Raw genomic sequence first — 19480 nt, forward strand, 5'->3', positions numbered from 1 at the left:
GAAGCTGCTTTGAGGGAAAGTGCATAAAATAGGAGTATTTCTCAGGAAACTACATAATACCTACGGATTGTGTGTAACGGAATGTTTCAAACACCTATGGTGGGAGCACACAAGAGTAAGCAGTAATGCATACACAAGACTAGGGCACTGGTAACTCTAGGGAGAAAACTGGACATCAAAATTCCTATATCCAGAGACAATGATGCTGCTTTTGAAGATGAAATACTGGAGAAGGGTAGGATGGATACAGCAGTAGCACAGTGGAACAGCATGTGCAGCAGGTTACAGCTAGGGTTTGGAAATGACCCCTGCCACTCCTAGGCCACATAGACGAATACTATGACCCAACACAAGGGAGTTTCTTATGCTCAAAATCGGGGATGGAGAATCTGTTGGTGCTCGGTCCTCCCGTACCGTTAGACTAACAACCCCCCAATTATCAGTCATGCTGGCTGGGATTATAGGAGTTAGAACCCAAGAACATTGGGAGTATTCCCCATCCCTGCTCAAAATGGATAAAATAGTTGAAAGATGGTATGCTCACACTTACCTTTGTGAAACAGCAGCATTTTACCCCAACCTTAACTTCAGCAGCAGGTACTTATTTTGATTCCCTGTGGTATACATTGCCAAAGATGGCAGGGTCCTCCATCCCTTAGCCACATCCATCCAATGCATTAGTCACCTTACCTCTAATAGACAGCACTCTGTTTAGAACACTTCCAGCTTAATTCCATTGACACCCTTCCCAGGAGCAAAACACTTGACATGAAAACAGCATTAATCCTGCCTTCCTGGACAGTACTTAGGCCTACTTTTTGATGCGTGGGATAAATCACCCAGTAGTATTGTCTGCACCAATTAGGTCAGCCATCTGTTGTTTTAATAGTCCTTCATGCCTCTTGGACTGACCCAGCTTATGCTGATCTAATTAAGATACCACAGCTTTGCAAGACAAAATGAGCATAGTGCTGCTCTTTCTTGTGTGACAACAGCACCCTCTTGTGAATTCAGCTGTGAACTTTGAAGTGAATCAAATATTGGCACATGATATACAGGCTATGTTCCATTTCCGCTGGAATCTAGCTAATTAACAGCCAGCTAGTGCTATTGTTTTCAGCTCCATCTGGAGGTGCCAACTTTCCAACCATTCCCTGCTTCTGTGTGTGCTTTTAACATCAGCCTGATGTGCAGAGCTTAGTCAGTGAGAACATTTGTCTCAATGCTGTGAAGAGTTTCATCTGCTGATTTCTGCATCAAGCTGCTATTAAAAGACCAGAAGCAGGCCAGGCTGTTTTTCTGGTCAGTGTCCAATCTACATCCTAATTCTGAACTGCCAAAATACTTCATATCATACACATTTTGGGAGGAATTTGGTGCAGTGCTTTGGCAATCAATCTGTCAGCACAAGCTTTTCAGCTTGCCAATCAGAATGAACCACCCCACCCCACCCCGTCCTCTTCACCCCTCATGCTGTTCTAGGGTCTCAGCCACAGGCCAGAGCCAATTTCAGGGGTGTAAGCAGAGGTGGGGGAGCCCTGCAGCACTAGTGCAAGTCCTTGCACAGGCTTCCAATAGTGGGGCTAGTTAGTTGAATCCCACCCCCTGTATTTAGCAAGAGATTCCCAAAGCGCAACAACTATTGATTATGCTGCTTGCAAGAGACCCTTCTGTGTATACGTCTGGTTTCACCTTCAGAACACCTGTAGCCCAGTCCTTCCCAGGTCGCTGCTTGTGTGCAGAAGAAGGGGGAAAAAATGCTTGCAAGGTGCTTCTCCGCCAGATTTTTTAAGACAAGACATGATTGATAGGTGTCACACACAAAAAGTAGCTGGACAGATTTATGTCAAATATATTTATTATCTTTCTTCCAAGAGCAGCACATGTTTCACACAGGGTGAAAATCTGAGGCTTATGCAAATCCTTAGCACTCAACATTGAAAAATATAAATGCTTATATATGAAGAATACAAATGCTGTAATAAATTAAGCCTTGATGCAACAACATGAGTTGAAAAAAACTCTAAAAATCCTCAATAACTGATCCTGAAACATTTGTTTTTTGTGCATCTGTATACACAAACAAAGTGCTTTCTGCAAGCATCTTGAGATGTACAATCCTAGACTTGCAGCTCAATATCATATCCTCTACTAGAAATCAGTATAGGGCCTTGAATGCATTAGATACTTCAGTAGAGTTCTCAACAGTACAGGTGCTCATGTCACCACTTTCAACTACCCCCCCCCATTTGAGGGGGAGGGAGTGCTGAGCTCCTAATGCTACCTATGACGTTCAGTAAACCACTGGACCTCAAGGCTTAGCTTTGTAAAGTGCATATTGACATGGTGGTTGGGATAAGGCACAAGATTAAAATTAGCCTATATAGTCAAAAGAGGTTTGGAAAATGAGCAGCAGGATTACTTCAAGGTAGAACCATCCTATTCATAAACCCTAGAGATACACACTGGGTTGCTTTTGCCACATCAGAACTATAAATGAGAGTAACTTTGGATATTACAGAAAATGCGCTCTGTGATCAGTTGTGAAAACCTCTAATGCAGAGTGACAGGCACAATCTAAGCACAGAAAATGGGGGTGTGCATACTATTGCCATATTCAGGAGCCTGTGCACCTGAACGCGCAACTTCCCCTTAACATTACAAGAAATACCACCTTCTAAAGGCAAAAACAACTGCAATTTTGGCTGGCTTCTTCACTTACATGCAATGCCACACTGAGGGCGAAACTATACATTCATTCATGTTGATAAGCCAACATATGGGTTGCAGGCGCAACTGCATGTGACAACCAGTGAGTAAGTGCTGGTGGTGGCTTCCCACGACCAATTCATTCTCATGAGGCCATATCTCTTCCTGCCTGCCTGATTTCCAGTTAGGCATCTCCTACCCTCTGCCTCTGATGCTCCTCTGCAAATGCACCTTCACACATTAGCAATGTATGTTCAGGACCCACAAACATGCCATTCTGCCCAAAGTGAATGTTATAAAGGATCCTGAATCAACTTGCTAAACAGTTCTTTGAAAGGAGGGTGCGCGGGCAGCTGTTCCCCTTCCCAGTGTTAACATTTCAGGAAGTACAGACAAGCTTCATTCTTGGTGTATGTAACTCAAGGGTTTGTACAGTCAAATTCTCTTCCAGCAATACACAGTAAACAGAACATGGACTGTTCCAAAACATGTATGAAGAAGAATCCTTTCTTAACAGGCAAAAAAGTAGAAAGTGACCGGAATGAACGTTTCTGATTTTTCTGCTCCTGGGTGATATGGCTACGGCTTTATTGATCCAGCACAAATGATCCCATGGCCTCTGAAATAAGACCCCTTAGCTCTGAAGATTGTATAAGAATCTGCTTAATATGAGAGGTCTCACATCTGTCTTGTGTAGCAACAGATGGAAACATGAGCACATCTCCACCCACTGTCCTGTCCAAGTCAGTGGTGTGGCTGAACGGGTGTGGCCCACACAGTGGCGTCCATACTGTGGGAGGAGAGCCTAGGGTGGGAACTCTGTCTGATGCAAGAGCTGGGTGGTTTTCATTGGATCCCAGCCCAGACAGTTCCTTGGTTTGTAAGGCTGCAAAGACATTTCTCTCTCCATTCCCCAAACTGCTGAGACATGCTGTAGTGTATGTTCCTCATTACCAGCCAGCAGAGCTGATAATTAAGGGTGATGAGAGTTGTGACGTACAGGTTAGCCATCTGATACAGTGTCTTGTTACAGAAAGGTGCCTATTTTTTAAAAGCTTATTACCACACTGAATTTAGGAAAACTGCCTTCTTCTCCAGCAAGCAAAATGAATTGGCACGAGTGCACCCAGTTTATTGGAACAGATCTTTAAAACTACTCTATATGTCAAAATGCTACTCTATATTTAATGAAGAGCACAGCACAACTGCCAGCAGACCAATAAAACTACAGATGGATGAGCAAATGGAGTCTTTCCTTTAAGAACATAGATCCAATCTTCAGCACCCCAATACTCTGGACATATTTGAAGGCTGCAATCCTAAACACATTTAAGTCTAATTTAACTTAGAGGGACCTACTTCCAAGTTTGCATGTATAGCATTGCACAGACATGTTTGCAGACTGGTTTTCCTTGCAGGTTTCTTCATTTAGAAGACTGGGCAAATTCAGTTGGACAAATGGTACAGTTTAGTTTAGCTCTTTGTTGCTAAATATTATACTGGAGTCAGTTTATTACAGATAAGTAGCTATTTCACTTGTGCTGGAAACCTGTGCCTGAGATGATCTGCCAGGGGATAAACTTATTTTGGAGCAGTTATCAAAATATTGATTAAGTATCAGTATCACGAGGTATTTTCTTCATTAGTATTAAAAACTAAAAGACTTGGGCTATGTTCAGAAAGCAACTTCCCCCAGTTTTCAGTTCAGTACATGTGCATTAAGGTAGGAGTGCAGAAGTCAAGACTATAAAAAAGGGAAATGTTGGCACCTTTTTTGTGGACCTATTGCAAAACTATACTGGCCACATTAGCAATTTTGGGCAGGTGATTAAAAAAATGTGCTTATATGGGATGCACAAGCATCAATAGAACTGGCACAGAAGACAGGAAGGGAGCAGATGGTTACCCACTCTTCTGCAGGCCTCCCTTTGTTTGGACCCCACTGCTTTTTTATTTATTATAGAATTTGCTCCATCATTGATAAAACACCATAATGCCCTCTGAGACCACCCACAAGAGGCAAGGACAAACAAGGACTGATGATAAGCTGCAGCAGCTTCCAGTCCTGGCTGGTGCCCATTGGGACTGACAGACCAGCAGGTGGAGCCAGAACCAATGAGAAGCAGAGCCAGCTAGTTCTAGTTAATTCCCTATTATCCTCCCTACAAAGAGGAGGAAGCTGACAGGCAGTGCCACTGAGGGTAAGCTGAAGTTTGTGGGGGCAGAGTCTCATTGGTCCTAATGGAGCAGCACTCCCCCCCCCCCCAGCAGTTCTGCTTCCTATTCTGAACCACCAGTGCAGCCAGCTGTCTAACAGGCAGCTGCGCCAACAAGCAAATGCCTGTAAAGAAGACTTACTATAGCTCCGGTTTAAGGTAAACACCACAAAATGTCAATGCTGGAGAAGCTGGCCTGGCAACTGTGTCCCCGGAGAGTTAAGGGGGATGTGAGCAGGTCAAGTCAGGGTTTGATTCAAAGCAGTTAGAGCAGCCCCAGTCATGAGAAGATGGGGGGAAAAGCAGAGAGAGATTTGCCGGTGGGTAAAGAACATTCCCCATTGAACTTAGCTAAGATGGGAGGGCCTCAATAGCAATATCTGTAAACTTCCTCCCAGTGTTAATGCCTGTTCCATAGAAGGCAAGAAGTGCTCATGGGAGGCATGACAGGAAGTGCTCCAGAGAAAAAAGACAGGCCCACAATGTCCTTGGTAGAAGCTGCAGAAGGCAATCTCCTTTCATTTGGGCCAAACATAGTAGTAAGGTGCTTTCTGGGCTTTGGCAAAGAGACAATCGTTGCCACTCTGCAAACACCCCCCACATTCCACACCCCGCTCCCCACATATGACAGTGTGGCCGACAGATTAATGTTTCAGTCTCTGCAGACAGGAGCTCTTATATCAGCCTTCCTGCTTTTTGGAGCCATTGGGGTACTTCACGGCGCGCAGGAAACTGCAGAAGATCTCATACCAGAAAAAGGTGAAGCCCGTTGCAAACGCAGCCTTCAGCAAGCTTGGCGAGAGGCCCTTGAAGAATCCTCTGGCTCCTTCATCCCGTGCAATTTGTTGGGCACAGTCCACTAAGCCACTGTACGTCCGCACCTGGGGGGGAAAGAGAATGGAGTGAGGGATGGCACAAATCCAGCCCGTTAAGAAACCTTGTGCAGTTTGTAGCAGAACTCAACTTCCCGTTTTGTACTATTATTGGAAACAGTGGTTTGCAGAAACCATCAGCTAATGGATTAGGATGTCAAACCAGAACCTGATTGTGAACGGAATATATATATGTGAAGTTTCTGGAAGCTGTTGCAAAGAGATCTGGAGTAAAGTTATCCATGATATGAAAATGACACGCAGCTCCATCTCTCTGCTCCATCTGAATCAAGAGAGGTTTGGTGAGCTGCTAAGCCTGTGCTTGAAGGAAGATGGGCTGGATGTGGGCCAAAAAATTTGAGGCTGAATCCTGAAAAGATTCAAGGCTGCCCTTGAAAACGGCCCAGGAACTACAATTGGTCCAAAATACAGCACTTAGATCTAATTCCCTTTAGATCACATACAACCCCTGTTTTAAAACAGCTGCACTGGTTGCTAGTTTGTTTCCAGGATCAATTCAATGTGTGCACATTAGTATTTTAAAAGTAACAAATATACTGATTGTGTAATTGGTCACATAGTTCTCTGGTCAGTGAGGATAAGACCAGTTTTCCAGTAGTATCTCCAATGAACCCATTTTGTTCCTCCATCACACAGCTCCAAATAAGCAGTGGGATTCTTAATTTTAGTGCCACACTGCCCTTACGTCACACAATGCTGTTATCAAGTTATCCTTTATAGTTTAAGACTAGGTTTGTTTCAGATTTTACTTTCAATTTATCCGCCTGGTTTACATAAATTGTGGGCTACATTAGGTACACACACAAAAAGGGAGGCAGAAAGATCCCTGCAATCTGAAACGTCTCTCACCTGCCCAAATGCTGCCCGGGCTTGCTCAAAGCCAGCTACCTGCAGTCTTTTCTTGAACAGGTCAAAAGGATAAGTGAGGGTTTTGCTGAGGACGCCAGCACAGCTGCCGCAGACAAAGTTTTTAATATTACCTGAAAAAGAGAAGTCTGGAGTTGAGGGATGTGTTTCAGAACTGCTTGGGAGCTTAAGACAGGAATTAGTTAAAGGCTTCCAGTGTTATTATGATTAGTTATCCATAGAGCACTTTTATTAAGCAGTGATTTAGAAGAAAAACCAATAGCTGGAGCCCTTGGAGCAACTTTCCAAGCACAACTATGTACAACTTAGTGACAGACTGCATCAGCTGAAGTGGGTGGGATTCATGAACCAAAAGCACTGACCACTAACAAGGAACCAGATGTTGTAGATATTACTGCAAATTTAGCGTGCTATTTTTCTGATATGCAAATGACAGACAGTAGAAGACTTGGTCTATTTATCTGTATCATGTATTATTTATATGATCCTTGTTTATAAAGCCTAATAAAAAGTTATTTAAAATAAAAAACTGGGGTGGGTGGGGGTGTTACACAGGAGCACAGACAATTCCCCCCAACACTTTTCCAACCCCCAGGACTAACCTGTTTTCATTTCTTCACTTGGAACGATCCAGTCATACAGTTTCTTCAGGAGACTATAGAAGGAAAACTGGAAGCCAGCATAGGGGACAATGGCAATGAGAGTAGGGCTGAGCCCCTTATAAAAACTCAACAGCCCTTCTTGCTGGTACACACATGCTACAGCATGGCGGAAGTTCCTGTAAATCTAAAACAGTTCATGGGTGAGTATGTTTCCTTGTGTGGCTCATTAACAGAGGCCTATGATATTTATTGCTCTATATGCTCCCCCAAAGCTCCAGAGTTTATGGAGTGGAGCTTCTGCACATACTTTTCACACCAATCAAATTCCACCTTAAAATGTCCAGTCAAATTTTCCCACCTTACCCGCTTGCTGTGATCTTGCAAGCGGCATAGTAAACCTTGCTCCTCTAAGACCTAAACTCTATATAGGGTAAGACAGAATTATTTATCATAAGACGAGACTACCCAATCAGGTCTATGGCCCATCTAGATAAAAAATCCTGTTTTCACCATCGTCAACCACATACCTGTGGGAAGCCCACAGGAAGAGTCCAAGCGCAAGGACACTCTCCTCCTCTCCAGTTTCTGGCAACTGGTATTCTTTCAAAGCCAACCTAATTGGTGGCCAACACAGCCTCCTGTGGGAGCAAGTTCTATTAACCATGCGCTGCATGAAGGCATTTCATGCTAATTGAGCATATTTCTGCAAAATACCGATTGTTCTGAATTCAAAACCATCACTTTTCTGGAGACAGAAGGGAAGATCCCTGGGCCCAAAATTTAGATTTGTGTTGGGGGAGGGGAAGCATCAATTACTATCTCCACAATTGGTAGATGTGGGGAAATCTTACCATTTGATAAAGCCGCCAACCTTTACTATATGCAAGCATGTGGGGCAGAAAAAAATAATTCACACCATGTTTTCATTAATATCTATGACTAACGAATTGTGTGGTAGAAAATCTTTACCACTTGGTAAATTGGCTATACAGTGGTACCTTGGTTTGCATACGTCTTGGTTTGCATACGTTTTGGATTACAAACACGTCAAACCCGGAAGTGCGTGTCCCGGTTTCAAACCTTTTTTTGGATTACAACCCATTTTTTTGGGATTAAGAACAAATTTTTTTGGGAGGCCCCATTGGCGAAAGCGCGCCTTGGGTTACAACCTGTTTTGGTTTACAAATGGACCTCTGGAATTATGGTTGTAAACCAAGGTACCAGTATATTCTTCCTAATGGTTTGTGCAAACCATAGTTTGCTACATTCAAACAAAATAGCAAATGCAGAAGCTTCCCATCTCCTCTTGTGCATGGGGAAAGGAGTGGAAGGGAGCCCATGGGCCTATGGCCTGCGGCTGCTCATTCTCGATCCTGTAATTAAATAAAGAAACTGCCATGTGCTTCCAAGATCACCAAATGACCATCACCTAAATTGGTGGGAGCAGAACCAACTGGGAAAGGATGCAGACAGCAGACAGAGGAGACAGACTTAGCAGGGGGAAAACTTCTCACCCATTTCTTACCTTTGGCTCACCTTGGGCAGCCAAGCGGGTACGCAGTGTGTCCAGGGGCTGAACTGCCACGGTGGCAGCACAAGCAGACAGCCCGCCGCAGAAAAAGTGCACTGTGAAGCCTCTGGCATCATAAGATGTGCCCTGGTGCACCAACTTTGTCAGAAACTCAAAGCTTACAAACTTGCATAGAAAGAAAAACAAGAGATGAACACCATCAGTTTAGGTAAGAAATATGGCTGCCACCCACAGTGAGGAGAATGAAACCTATCACCTAAAATCTCCACTGCAGCCCAGCCACACATATCACAGTAACATTTTTTAATATTTTTAAATATATTTTTAATACAAGTCTTATGTACTGAGTTGAATAGGATCCAAAATGCAGCAGTCTGATTGGTCCTAGAACAATAGGATTCAGAATGCAGCAGTCTGATTGATCCCAGAACAATAGGATCCAGAATGCGGCAGTCTGATTGGTCTGCAGGAGCCACCCAATCCAATTCCAGGTGGAAGTGAATCTGCAACCTGATTGACCTACAGGAGAATCCCGGAATTAGCCAATCATGTGGGGCCCATTGTGTAAATAATGTATATAAAGCAGACATTTCAGGGGAACTGGCATTCCTCACTACTATGAGCTGAATAAAGAGCATGAAATCCACAGTAGCAGCATGAGCAGCTGAATGGGAAGTTACTAGTACTGGACCATCATGTCTTGTGTATCATTGCCATCAGGTTTCAGCTCAACTGCTATGGCTGGACGTTAGGTTTCCTGGATGGTATCCCTGCAATTGTGTTGTCTGTCTTTTCTCAATTCCCAAGACCACCACCTACAGTGTCCCTGAATTCTCCATTAACTCTACTCTGGCAATTTTCAGTGAAGTTGTACAACTGACCTCAGCAGGGGTGGGGCAGAGTTGGAAGGTGGTCCAGACTGCACTCTGCATCCTGCAGGGGTTTTCAGTATCAGGACCAAACAAGCAAAGCATGTTCTAATCCTGTAGTTATGATGGTGCCATTATGAAATAAATGAGCTTACAACATGAAACTCAGAACATGTTCAGTCTTTTTTATTTTATTTGGCAGCATTGTCTAGGCAAACTGTTCAGTTTCTCTCTCTCTCTAACATAGTGGGGATACAGCAGTTGTGTAAAGCATGGAATCGTAAGTGGTGGGTAGGAAGACAACCTTTCACCTTCCTGGCTTTGCCCATTTTTGGTTTCTCTCTAAACTGTCCTCTCCCTTATCTTTCTGTCTGTGAAAGCTCAGGGTGAAAGATTGGGTATAAGCTTATTCACACACTTACTTTGGAATAAGATTATTGAACACGAAAGGATTTAATTCTGAGCAAATATGCGAAGGCTCAGGTTGCACCACACATGTTTTTCTGGGGAGATGGTGGGGAGGGATGAGAGAAGCTCAGCGTAATATACATTATCACCTAAAGGTGGGAAGGAACTATAAGACCATTCAGTCCAGATGCTAAATCATCTAGCTGCACCACTGTTTGTGCACCTTTACTATCGTATAGTACTGAGGAACACTAGTGTCCTACAGCAAGTCGATCTGCATGCTAACAAAACGTTACTGAAACCCATCTATTTGTCCTCTATTTATACTACAGTCATCAGGGAGAAGGATGGAAAGATCGTAGCAACAGCACGGTCAGGATGCAAAACCACCTTGCAGTAATTGGATGACAAGGGTCGTTTCCAATGCAAAGTTCTTGCAATATATATTTCACCATTCCTCCTCCTCACAGCTACCTCCTGAAAAGACTCTCCTGGTTGTCAGAGAACCTTCAAAAAGGCCTGGGGCTTCTGTACCTCTCCACACAGAAGATGGGAGTGAGGACTTATTAGACTAGCAGTTGCAAAGAGAAAAATCAGACAGAGGGTTTCGCAAACTGCAAGAGAGGCTTTGGGGGGGGGGGAGGGGACTGCAAGGAGTTGGAATGGATGCCTCCCTGAGAGTGTAAGGGTTTTGGATTAACTGATCCTTATTATTCCTTCCACACAATAACATTATAAGTACTTTGCACATGGTCAGAAAGCACAGGAAGAGTCCGGATGACAAAAAAGTGAAGTCTTTGTTATGCCCAGATGGGCAGTTTATAAATTACAATGTTGTTGTTGTTGTTGTTGTTACTACTACTACTATTACTGGCCCTTAGAAAAGTGAAACTGGTACTTGAGGGCAAACAAAGGAAAGGCAGATATAACAAAACGGATTTGCTGAGTAAGCCACTGGAAAAGATGAAACACTCAGGGATGAAACACTCCCAAACATTTCCTAATTCTTACCTGGACAGCTCCATAGGTAACTGAGAGGAGCTGAGCAGGGACATGGCCCTTCCAGAAAGCTGGTAGCCCTTCTTCCTGGAAAATCTTGCAAACAGCCTGCCAGATGCCATGATACTTAGCCTGAGGGTTTCTGGCAGAAAATGTCTCTATCTGAAGCTGAAAGAAGACAGGCATAGTTGGCTTTCAGTTTTAATGTATACACTGTAAATTGCTTCATGGTTTAAATTCGGGATATGAAACCTGTGGCCTTCCACATGTTGTTGAGCATCACCCCAGGCAGCTTAGCAAATGGTCAGGTATGCTGAGAGTTAGAGGACCACAGGTTCCATATACTGTACCTGGTTTAAATAGTTAGGGTGCTTCTCTCAACTCTTTCCAGGCCATGTATTGCTCTCATAATTCTGTCAAGAGTATATTACCAGTTTTCACACAACATCTCTAAAGCAGAGAGGGATTACAAAGATCAAATGGCATGTTAAACAAGTGGGGCATATAACAAAAGGTTGTACTATGCTACTATTCAATGTCCCAGCTAGTGTTCTGTGGTCACACTGATTGCGCCCTGTCCTCACTGTCTGCTTTTTTTGTCATGCCCTCTTTAGGGGTTTTTAAACATGTTTGTATTCATGCAGATTTTGGGGTCCCTCTCAAGTCTGTTGATACCTCTGTCCTGTGCACTGATAGTGCTCTTTTAGCTACATTAAGGATTGAGACTTGGAGAATGAGTTTACTTAACTGGCTGTCCAATTTAAGAACACTTCTTATGAGAAAGGGCTGTACTAGAGCTGGTTTCAGCCAGCACAGATAAATGCGTTCGCTAGATCTTTGGCTAGAAAGGCTGAGAGACTTGGTCTCTCACAGTTTGTGAGCAAAATTGCATGAAAACTGACTCAAAAAGGAATAGCTTCCTAACTATACAGCTTACTGATCGAGAAGACAATGGGCATGGTTGATGGCTTAAGTTTGATGGCAAACTTTTTGTTTGTTCATTGTAGCAACACAGTAACTGGTATGTGAACTGTACCTGAAAACGAATCTTTAGGACGTCAAAGGGGCTGATCATTGCCCGAGTGACAAACCCAGATGCAGATCCTGCTGTTGCTATGTCCACGGTTGTAAGAGACGCACACTCGGAATCTGGGTCATAGCCAACCATCCCTCTAGGGTCCACAGACAGCTTCAATATCCATTCATGCTAGCGGACGCTAGTGATTTAAATATATATAGATATGTATTTTTACTGCTTTTCAGATGAGAAAATACAAAAATGCTACTACAACAAAATATTGACCGTCATAACCGCAATGCATCTTTCTTAATGTTTTTCTATTGAAAACTCTGGTTCCAATATAGGATTTTATTTTTCCAACACTGTAAAATGAATGTGCAGATAATTATTTACACTGCAAAAGCAAACGATCAATCCAGAACTGTCTAGCAAACACATAGACAGCAGGGCAGTGCATTTATAGGAAACTTTTCTTGAAGATGCAAAGCTGCCTTACACTGAGATAACCTATTCCAGATTTGTCTCCTCTAACTGGCCTTAGGTATTTTCATATACATCCCTCAAAAACTCTGAAGTGGGGGCAGAAATATTCCATTTCTAACCATACATTGCTTTATAAAATGGGTTAGTAACAGAGAATGGCTCCAATACTAGTCAAATCAGACTGTTCCAAAGTTGTAGTTAGCTTTTCTCAGGTGCCTATCCCATGCCTATATCTCATGCACAGAGCTTTGGGCATGCTACAATTGGTATATTAACAGTATCGGTGTTCTAATTTTTCATTCGAAAAATCCGACACTTAACCACTGCACCACACTGGTTCCCTTAAGAAAGCCTATCCGAAAATCTGCAATTGCTGAAGCGACCCTACGGCCACCACCACACAAAAAAACCCCCTCAAAATTCGAGGGGCGGCGCTGTTGTTTTAATTTGGCTTTGTACTTTTTGACGTTTCATTTATCGTGCGCTACTACTTCTGTTACAATTGTGTTCTTTTCCTTGTTGTAAGCCGCCTCGGGCGTGGCTTTGACTATGGGAAGGCGGCGCAGAGATCACATCGTGCAGGAGGAAGCGCCGCCTGAGCATGTGCAGAGTACCTAGGCAGCGCCGCTGAAGGGCCATCCAGAGGACATGGCCTGAAGGGAGGAGTTTGAGTGGCGGGAACCAATTGGCGGTGTCTTAATTCTTTTAGCGCCGCCCACCTCCCCTGCCCCACAGTAGGACCCCCCCCCTCCGCCACCTGCCTTGGGTCGCGGCTCCCTCCCGTAGGCTCGCGCCCGCAGCTCCTCCTCAACGCGCTTCTCCCGGCGGCAAAGGAGGGCGACTACCGCCCAAGTGACAAGGCCAGGCGGCGGCACAAGCTCGCTCCGCCCAAAGCCCCGGCGGCGTTGGAAAGCCGGCCTCACGCTGCCCTCGCGAGGAACGTGGCAGCCGCTCGGATTTCTGGGAAATGTAGTCCGCTTTCTCTGAAGCGGCTTCTTTTTACTGTAAAGAGAGAAAAAGAAAGGGGCGGGGCGGTGGAATTTAGCAGGAACCGAGCATCCGGATCTGAAATGTGCATGGTTGGAACGACCCTCTGGAAGGAGAGGCACGTAAAGGAAACTACGTGATGGGGTGGAGATGCAAATTATTTATTCTGGTCATGTATATTTATTATCGGAAACAAAAAAAAATGCTTTTATGTTATATTCTGGTCATGTATATTTATTAGAATTCACAGGGCGCCGGGCTGGAGTTTCCTTGGAAACAAAAAAAAAATGCTTTTATGTTAAGGGCACAACACACCCCTCCTTTCATATAAATAAAGTATGTGGTTGACAGCCTGTTCCAAATCGGTTTATTGCATATTTTTAAATAGTTTATTACTGGGGCACCCCAAACCGATTTTATTTTTTGTTCAACTTTTTAAATTATTCTAAAGATGGCATCCAAATACAGGATTCGTAGACCATTCCATAAATTCAGAGGCATAATTTGTAGGCGTGACGTAAATGGCACATAATAAACGTGAAACTGCATTACTTTGTGCCGTGATGGGTGTTCATTAGTGGTAATATTTGTTGCTGCTAGCACATTTGCAAAGCTAAGCAAGGTCTGGTGTGGTTTCAAATTGCTTGGGGGACCGTTTGTTGAAATTCCTGCATTGCAGGGGATTGGATTAGATGACTCCCAGCCAGGGTCCTTTTCAACTCTACAAGTCGTATGAGCCTATGATTCTATGAGTGGGTAGCTTACGGTACATAGGCACCTGCTGAACCTGACATCTCAGGTTGCCTATCCCTAACTCCAAGCCTGTACTTGGGGAGAACTGTTACACTCCCGTCAAGCAAAATATGAAAAATCAACTTCTAGTTTCTTACAGAACTATTACTGTGCTTTAACAGAGGCCTAAAACATGACCCAATACTCCTATAACTCCTTCTCAACCCCGCACCCCGAAAAAGCCTGCCCTTGAACTTACCACCTCCTAAAAGAGGCAGTAGCATCTGAACTAATGATAAACAGAAAGCTTAAAACAGACTGTACATTTATGTAAGATTAAGGCAGGCTGCAGATTACCTTTCACAAGACCAAATCCTAAATCTCACCTGTATCATTTTACATGTACTCTTTTGTGTGGACCAAAGTGACATCATTAAAAAGTGATTGCTTCTACAAAAGGGGGGTGCAATCACTCAAAATGTGTGTTACAGATAGCTAGCCGTGTTGGTCTGCCATAGTCAAAACAAAAAAAATCCCTTCCAGTGGCACCTTAAAGACCAACTAAGTTAGTTCTTGGTATGAGCTTTCGTGTGCATGCACACAGGTATCTGAAGAAGTGTGCATGCACACGAAAGCTCATACCAAGAACTAACTTAGTTGGTCTTTAAGGTGCTACTGGAAGGAATTTTTTTTGTTTCAAAATGTCTGGTGAAACAAAATCCATCCTGCTCACCAATGTTATGACATAATAAGTGATGGTTTGGCAGTTATACTATGCCAAACGGTACTACTACCTGTTCTCTTGTGGAGCTCTATATTCTTACCGCTTTGTATGAAGAATTATGCAAATGAAAATTATCTTCTACGCTAGCAGTTCCCAAACATTTTGAGTCATGGAGCACTTTCCAGGAGAGAAATTCATCATGGAGCACAATCGTCGCCCTTATGCCAAAGGCACGTATTTAATTATTTTTATTTCCAATCTCTCCGTGGAGCACTTGGAGATGCTTTGTGGAGCACCAAGAAGAAGAAGAAGAGTTTGGATTTGATATTCCGCTTAATCACTACCCGAAGGAGTCTCAAAGCGGCTAACATTCTCCTTTCCCTTCCTCCCCCACAACAAACACTCTGTGAGGTGAGTGGTGCTGAGAGACTTCAGAGAAGTGTGACTAGCCCAAGGTCACCCAGCAGCTGCATGTGGCGGAGCAGAGACGCGAACCCGGTTCTCCAGATTACGAGTCTACCACTCTTAACCACTACACCACACTGGCTCTCACCAAGTGCTCCCCAGAGCATAGTTGGGAACTGCTGCTCTACAGACAGCGGTGAAACTGCATGCTCCAGCACCTGGGGTGGAGAGCAGGCAAGGGCATGGCTGGCACGCCGCTGGGGGGGTATGGTGTGCGTCCTGGGGGTGTGGCACGCCGCCTGTGGGGGCATGGCGCCCAGCACAGTGGGGGTGCATTGCGCATCTCTGGGGGCACCCGCGACGGTACACTTTTCCCCGATGGTGCTGGGGACAGTGCGTTCCCCCGCCACCACCCCCATTCCTCCGCCAGTGTCTACACACACAGCCTTATACAGAAATAGGACTCCTGTGATCATCTGTATGTTTAGCTCCAGCCAGTGATCAGAGATGAGGGCAGCTGAGGTTCCAACAACTTTAAAAAGGCCGCAAATTATCCATCCATGAGCTGGTGCATCATCCATTTTCTAGTGTAGCCACCCTTGTGTCACACAGAAAGAGTGCTTTAAAGGTCAGGTGTGGTGTGTCCCATGCCTCAGAAGTTCCACAACTCAGGTGCCACCACTGAGATTGCTGCATCTTTTTTTGCCACCCACCTAACCTTAGAAGGCAGGAGCCCCTAGAGAAGGGCTTCCAAAGACCTTAACAGGCAAGTTCATGTGAAAGATTTCTAGGGTGGATCCAGACACAAGTTAAAATTGCTGTAGGTCAGAAATTAAATTGTTACAACGAAAGAAAAAGAAAAAAAGCCTACGTAAAAATCCATATAAACTCCTTTTTGCTCTCTGGTGCCATCTGGTATTATAACACATTCAAAACCTTATTATTGTGACAAATATAGCTGAGTCCCTAATCTTTTTAGTATGGCAATCAACAAATCCAAATTTACCTAGTATGGTGGGTGACCCATCAATTTATTGTCACATGAATTTTGGACCTTAGGCAGCAGATTTCATGCATTTTAACTGAAAATGTTTGCCTGTTTTATAAGCGTCACTTGCAGCACCCACAAAAAAAAATTACTTAGCATCCCTATTAATCTGTAATTTGGTGAAGTATTTATACTACTTATAAAGTTGGTTTACAATTTTGTTTACGCAGTGGTTGCTGCTTTAGAGGCAAATATCCATCAAGGAGAGCAATTTGAAAGTACCAATCCCTTCTCTAAATGGAGACAAAAAGATAAAATGCAAAGGTTTTAATTTGTTCAGTAGTTATGCCGAGTGGTATCGTAGTCCTTTCCCCTAATCCTCAACCCCAACCAGCATGGCCAGTGGTGATAGTGCCATGAGGACAAATTCCCCTATCTCTGCTCTAATGTACATCCTCTCCAATTTTCAGTGGCTTGTGCATTGTGAAAAACAAAACTTGGTGTTTAAAAATCCGTGATGCAGTAGTTAGTTTAGGTCCCTGCTGAACAGCAGCAGGATTTTTTACCTCCTAGTTATGTCAGTTTTCTATATGCCAATGTCATATTTTCCCAGAGCTCACTAGATAGACATGTCCCCAGATACAGTAAATGCTGTGGGTGGGGAGACTGCATATGGAAAAGTATAAAAAGGAACTAAAATGGAGTGTCAGCAATTTTGAGCTGTGAAATGAGGAAGGTCTTATTCCCAGAGGTTATTTCTTAAACACAGTATCTAAACAGGCATCAAATTGCATTTTAAATGCATAGCCCACGCAATAAAGGTTAGCACTCTGTGAGGGAACCTATGTGTTTTAATACTGGATAAGGATATATAGCAAGTTTGTTGCTGTGGTTACTCGTTGGCTAAATTTAGAGCTTTCGAAGCGGAGGCTAACCAACAGCCAAGATTTAAAATTTGAGCCATATGTCTTCTGTTGGCTGATGGTTTGCCAGCAATCAGCACAGCAGGCAAGTATGCAGATTTTCTTTCTTAAATAAAAGCTTGGATAGAATGTGACATCTAGAGAAATTGCATTTGCCTCAAAAAGGAGTTTTGAATGCAAAATTGAGCACCATTTACAAACGGAACAGAGGCAAAGATTACATCAGTAATAGGCGGGGGCGGGGGGAAGAGACAGGAAAAATGTGGTCAGACCATTTTTCTCTCTTCATCTGAGATCTTCTTCCACCTTAGTGAACTTAGGTGGTCAGTAGCTCTGCTGGCTTTGGGTCAAATGTCCCCTGCAAAATTTCCTGAAGTTTTTGGGGTTTTTTAAAGACCGAAGTACAATACTAATCGTATCTACTCAGAAGTAGATCTTGTTGAATTCAATGGCACCTACACTCAGGTAAGTGGGTTTAAGATTGCAGCCTAAATCAGAATACTGCTAAAAATAAACATTCCAAACTCAGTTTTGCAACACCAGCTTAAGTACTGTAGTCCAGGCTATAACTCAATACACTTTATGCTTACTGTAGTTTGAGACGATGCAGATCCACATTGTAATGAAATAACTAATGGAAGTATCATGCAAACAAGAAAAGCCACCGGGGCAGAACACTGCTATCAGGATTTTTTTTTACCGTCAGCAAAATGTGTGAAAAGTCTCCAAACAAAAAAGTGCAAAAATGATTTAAGACCCATACTGCCAAAGAACTTTTAACTTTTAACCCATGGTCATGCAATTTACAGGGAAAAAGCAGCCCCCAGGCAGTGGGATAGTGTGTTGTACTTTGAAGACCTACAAGCAGGCAATACCAACATTGTTCAAGCCCAGCCACTTTCTCCCCAACATGGCTCTTTGTGGCACATCCAGACTTCTGCTTGTCTGGCTGCGTTTCCCTGGGAAAACCCAATCTTGGTGCATTCAGCACCAAGAGCGGGTTTTTCCAGGGGAAATAGAAAAATGCTCAACCCCATGCCTAGAAAGTACAGGACAAGCAGAAAACCGCTCAGACAAGCAGAAGTGTGGACCAGCCCTTAGGCAGGATGGTCTTGGGTTCTGATAAAATGGATCAACTCCATGCAGACAGCAGAACTGCCCTCTTTCCAAAAGCAGCCCTCCCAGCTTATGCACCCAAGTTATGCAAATACTAACGGAATTCCAGAATCAGCCTTTGACAGAGCAACTGTTCCAAATGAGAGCAAGAATACTGCAGTACCAAGTGCCTAAGCACCAACGAGATAAGTGGTTTATGTATTATTTTGTTACCAATGTTAGAGTCAGAAGTTCACGTGAATATGTAGATGATCTGGTTTGCTTTTAGCTTATAGGAAGTTTCAAATGGCGCACTGTCAAATTCTGAGTTCTTTCAGCTTGGCCCAGTCCAGGGGCAGTCTCGGCTATCAGGGTTTCTCTGGCAGATTTTCTACAGTAAATATTGAACTAAACATTAAATGTTAAAATATTTGGCTGAATATAGCATTAAAAAAAATGCACCAGATGGTGAGTCAGAAAGTGTGCGGGCACATTTGGAGTGGGAGGGTTTGTGGTGTCCACCAGCTGAAACCATTATAAACAGAATACACATAGGCTCTGCAACTTGCATGTCTAGGATACAGCATCCTTCTCCTTTCCCCGTGCCCTATCTCAGTCTGAAGAATCTCACCTCAACCTCTTTAATACCTTCCCATCCATTATGACATATCAGCCCAGGATACAGTCTGAAAGCGTTACACGTGACTGTTTCTTCAGTAAGTGATGTGAGATTTAGGGTCCGTGCTGTATGGTTCAAGGGAAGTATTGTGTTATTTTATGTTTCGTTTGTGGTGGATATTGAGCTTTTAGCTGTCACCAACCTTTGACCTCTAGTGTAACAGAAATCTATGCTGAACAGGTGAGATTTTGGGTGGGTAGCAAATTATCTGAAGATGCAGAACCTTCCGTGGATCACTTTTTCAGGGTGCAATCCTAACCCAACTTACCTGCAGGAGTAGAGATGGTTAGGAGAACTGCAGCCCTAAACTAGCTGATGGTTCATTAAATGAACAGAAAAGACACTGATA

General features: G+C 43.6%; 1 protein-coding gene across 1 annotated transcript; it reads right to left on the reverse strand.

The window, feature by feature from the left end:
- Nucleotides 1–1840: 1840 nt before the first annotated feature.
- Nucleotides 1841–12336, reverse strand: SLC25A19 (solute carrier family 25 member 19). Its single transcript, XM_081898422.1, has 6 exons — nt 12131–12336; nt 11107–11262; nt 8813–8983; nt 7288–7471; nt 6668–6798; nt 1841–5806 (listed from the first exon to the last, which is right to left on the reverse strand). Exons 1-6 carry the CDS (start codon nt 12260–12262, stop codon nt 5606–5608), a joined length of 975 nt encoding a protein of 324 aa, XP_081754548.1. The 5' UTR covers nt 12263–12336; the 3' UTR covers nt 1841–5605.
- Between the last annotated feature and the right edge of the window lie 7144 nt (nt 12337–19480).

The sequence above is a fragment of the Podarcis melisellensis genome (genome assembly GCF_964234715.1).
Source record: "Podarcis melisellensis genome assembly, chromosome: 2".
Classification (NCBI taxonomy): Eukaryota; Metazoa; Chordata; class Lepidosauria; order Squamata; family Lacertidae; genus Podarcis; species Podarcis melisellensis.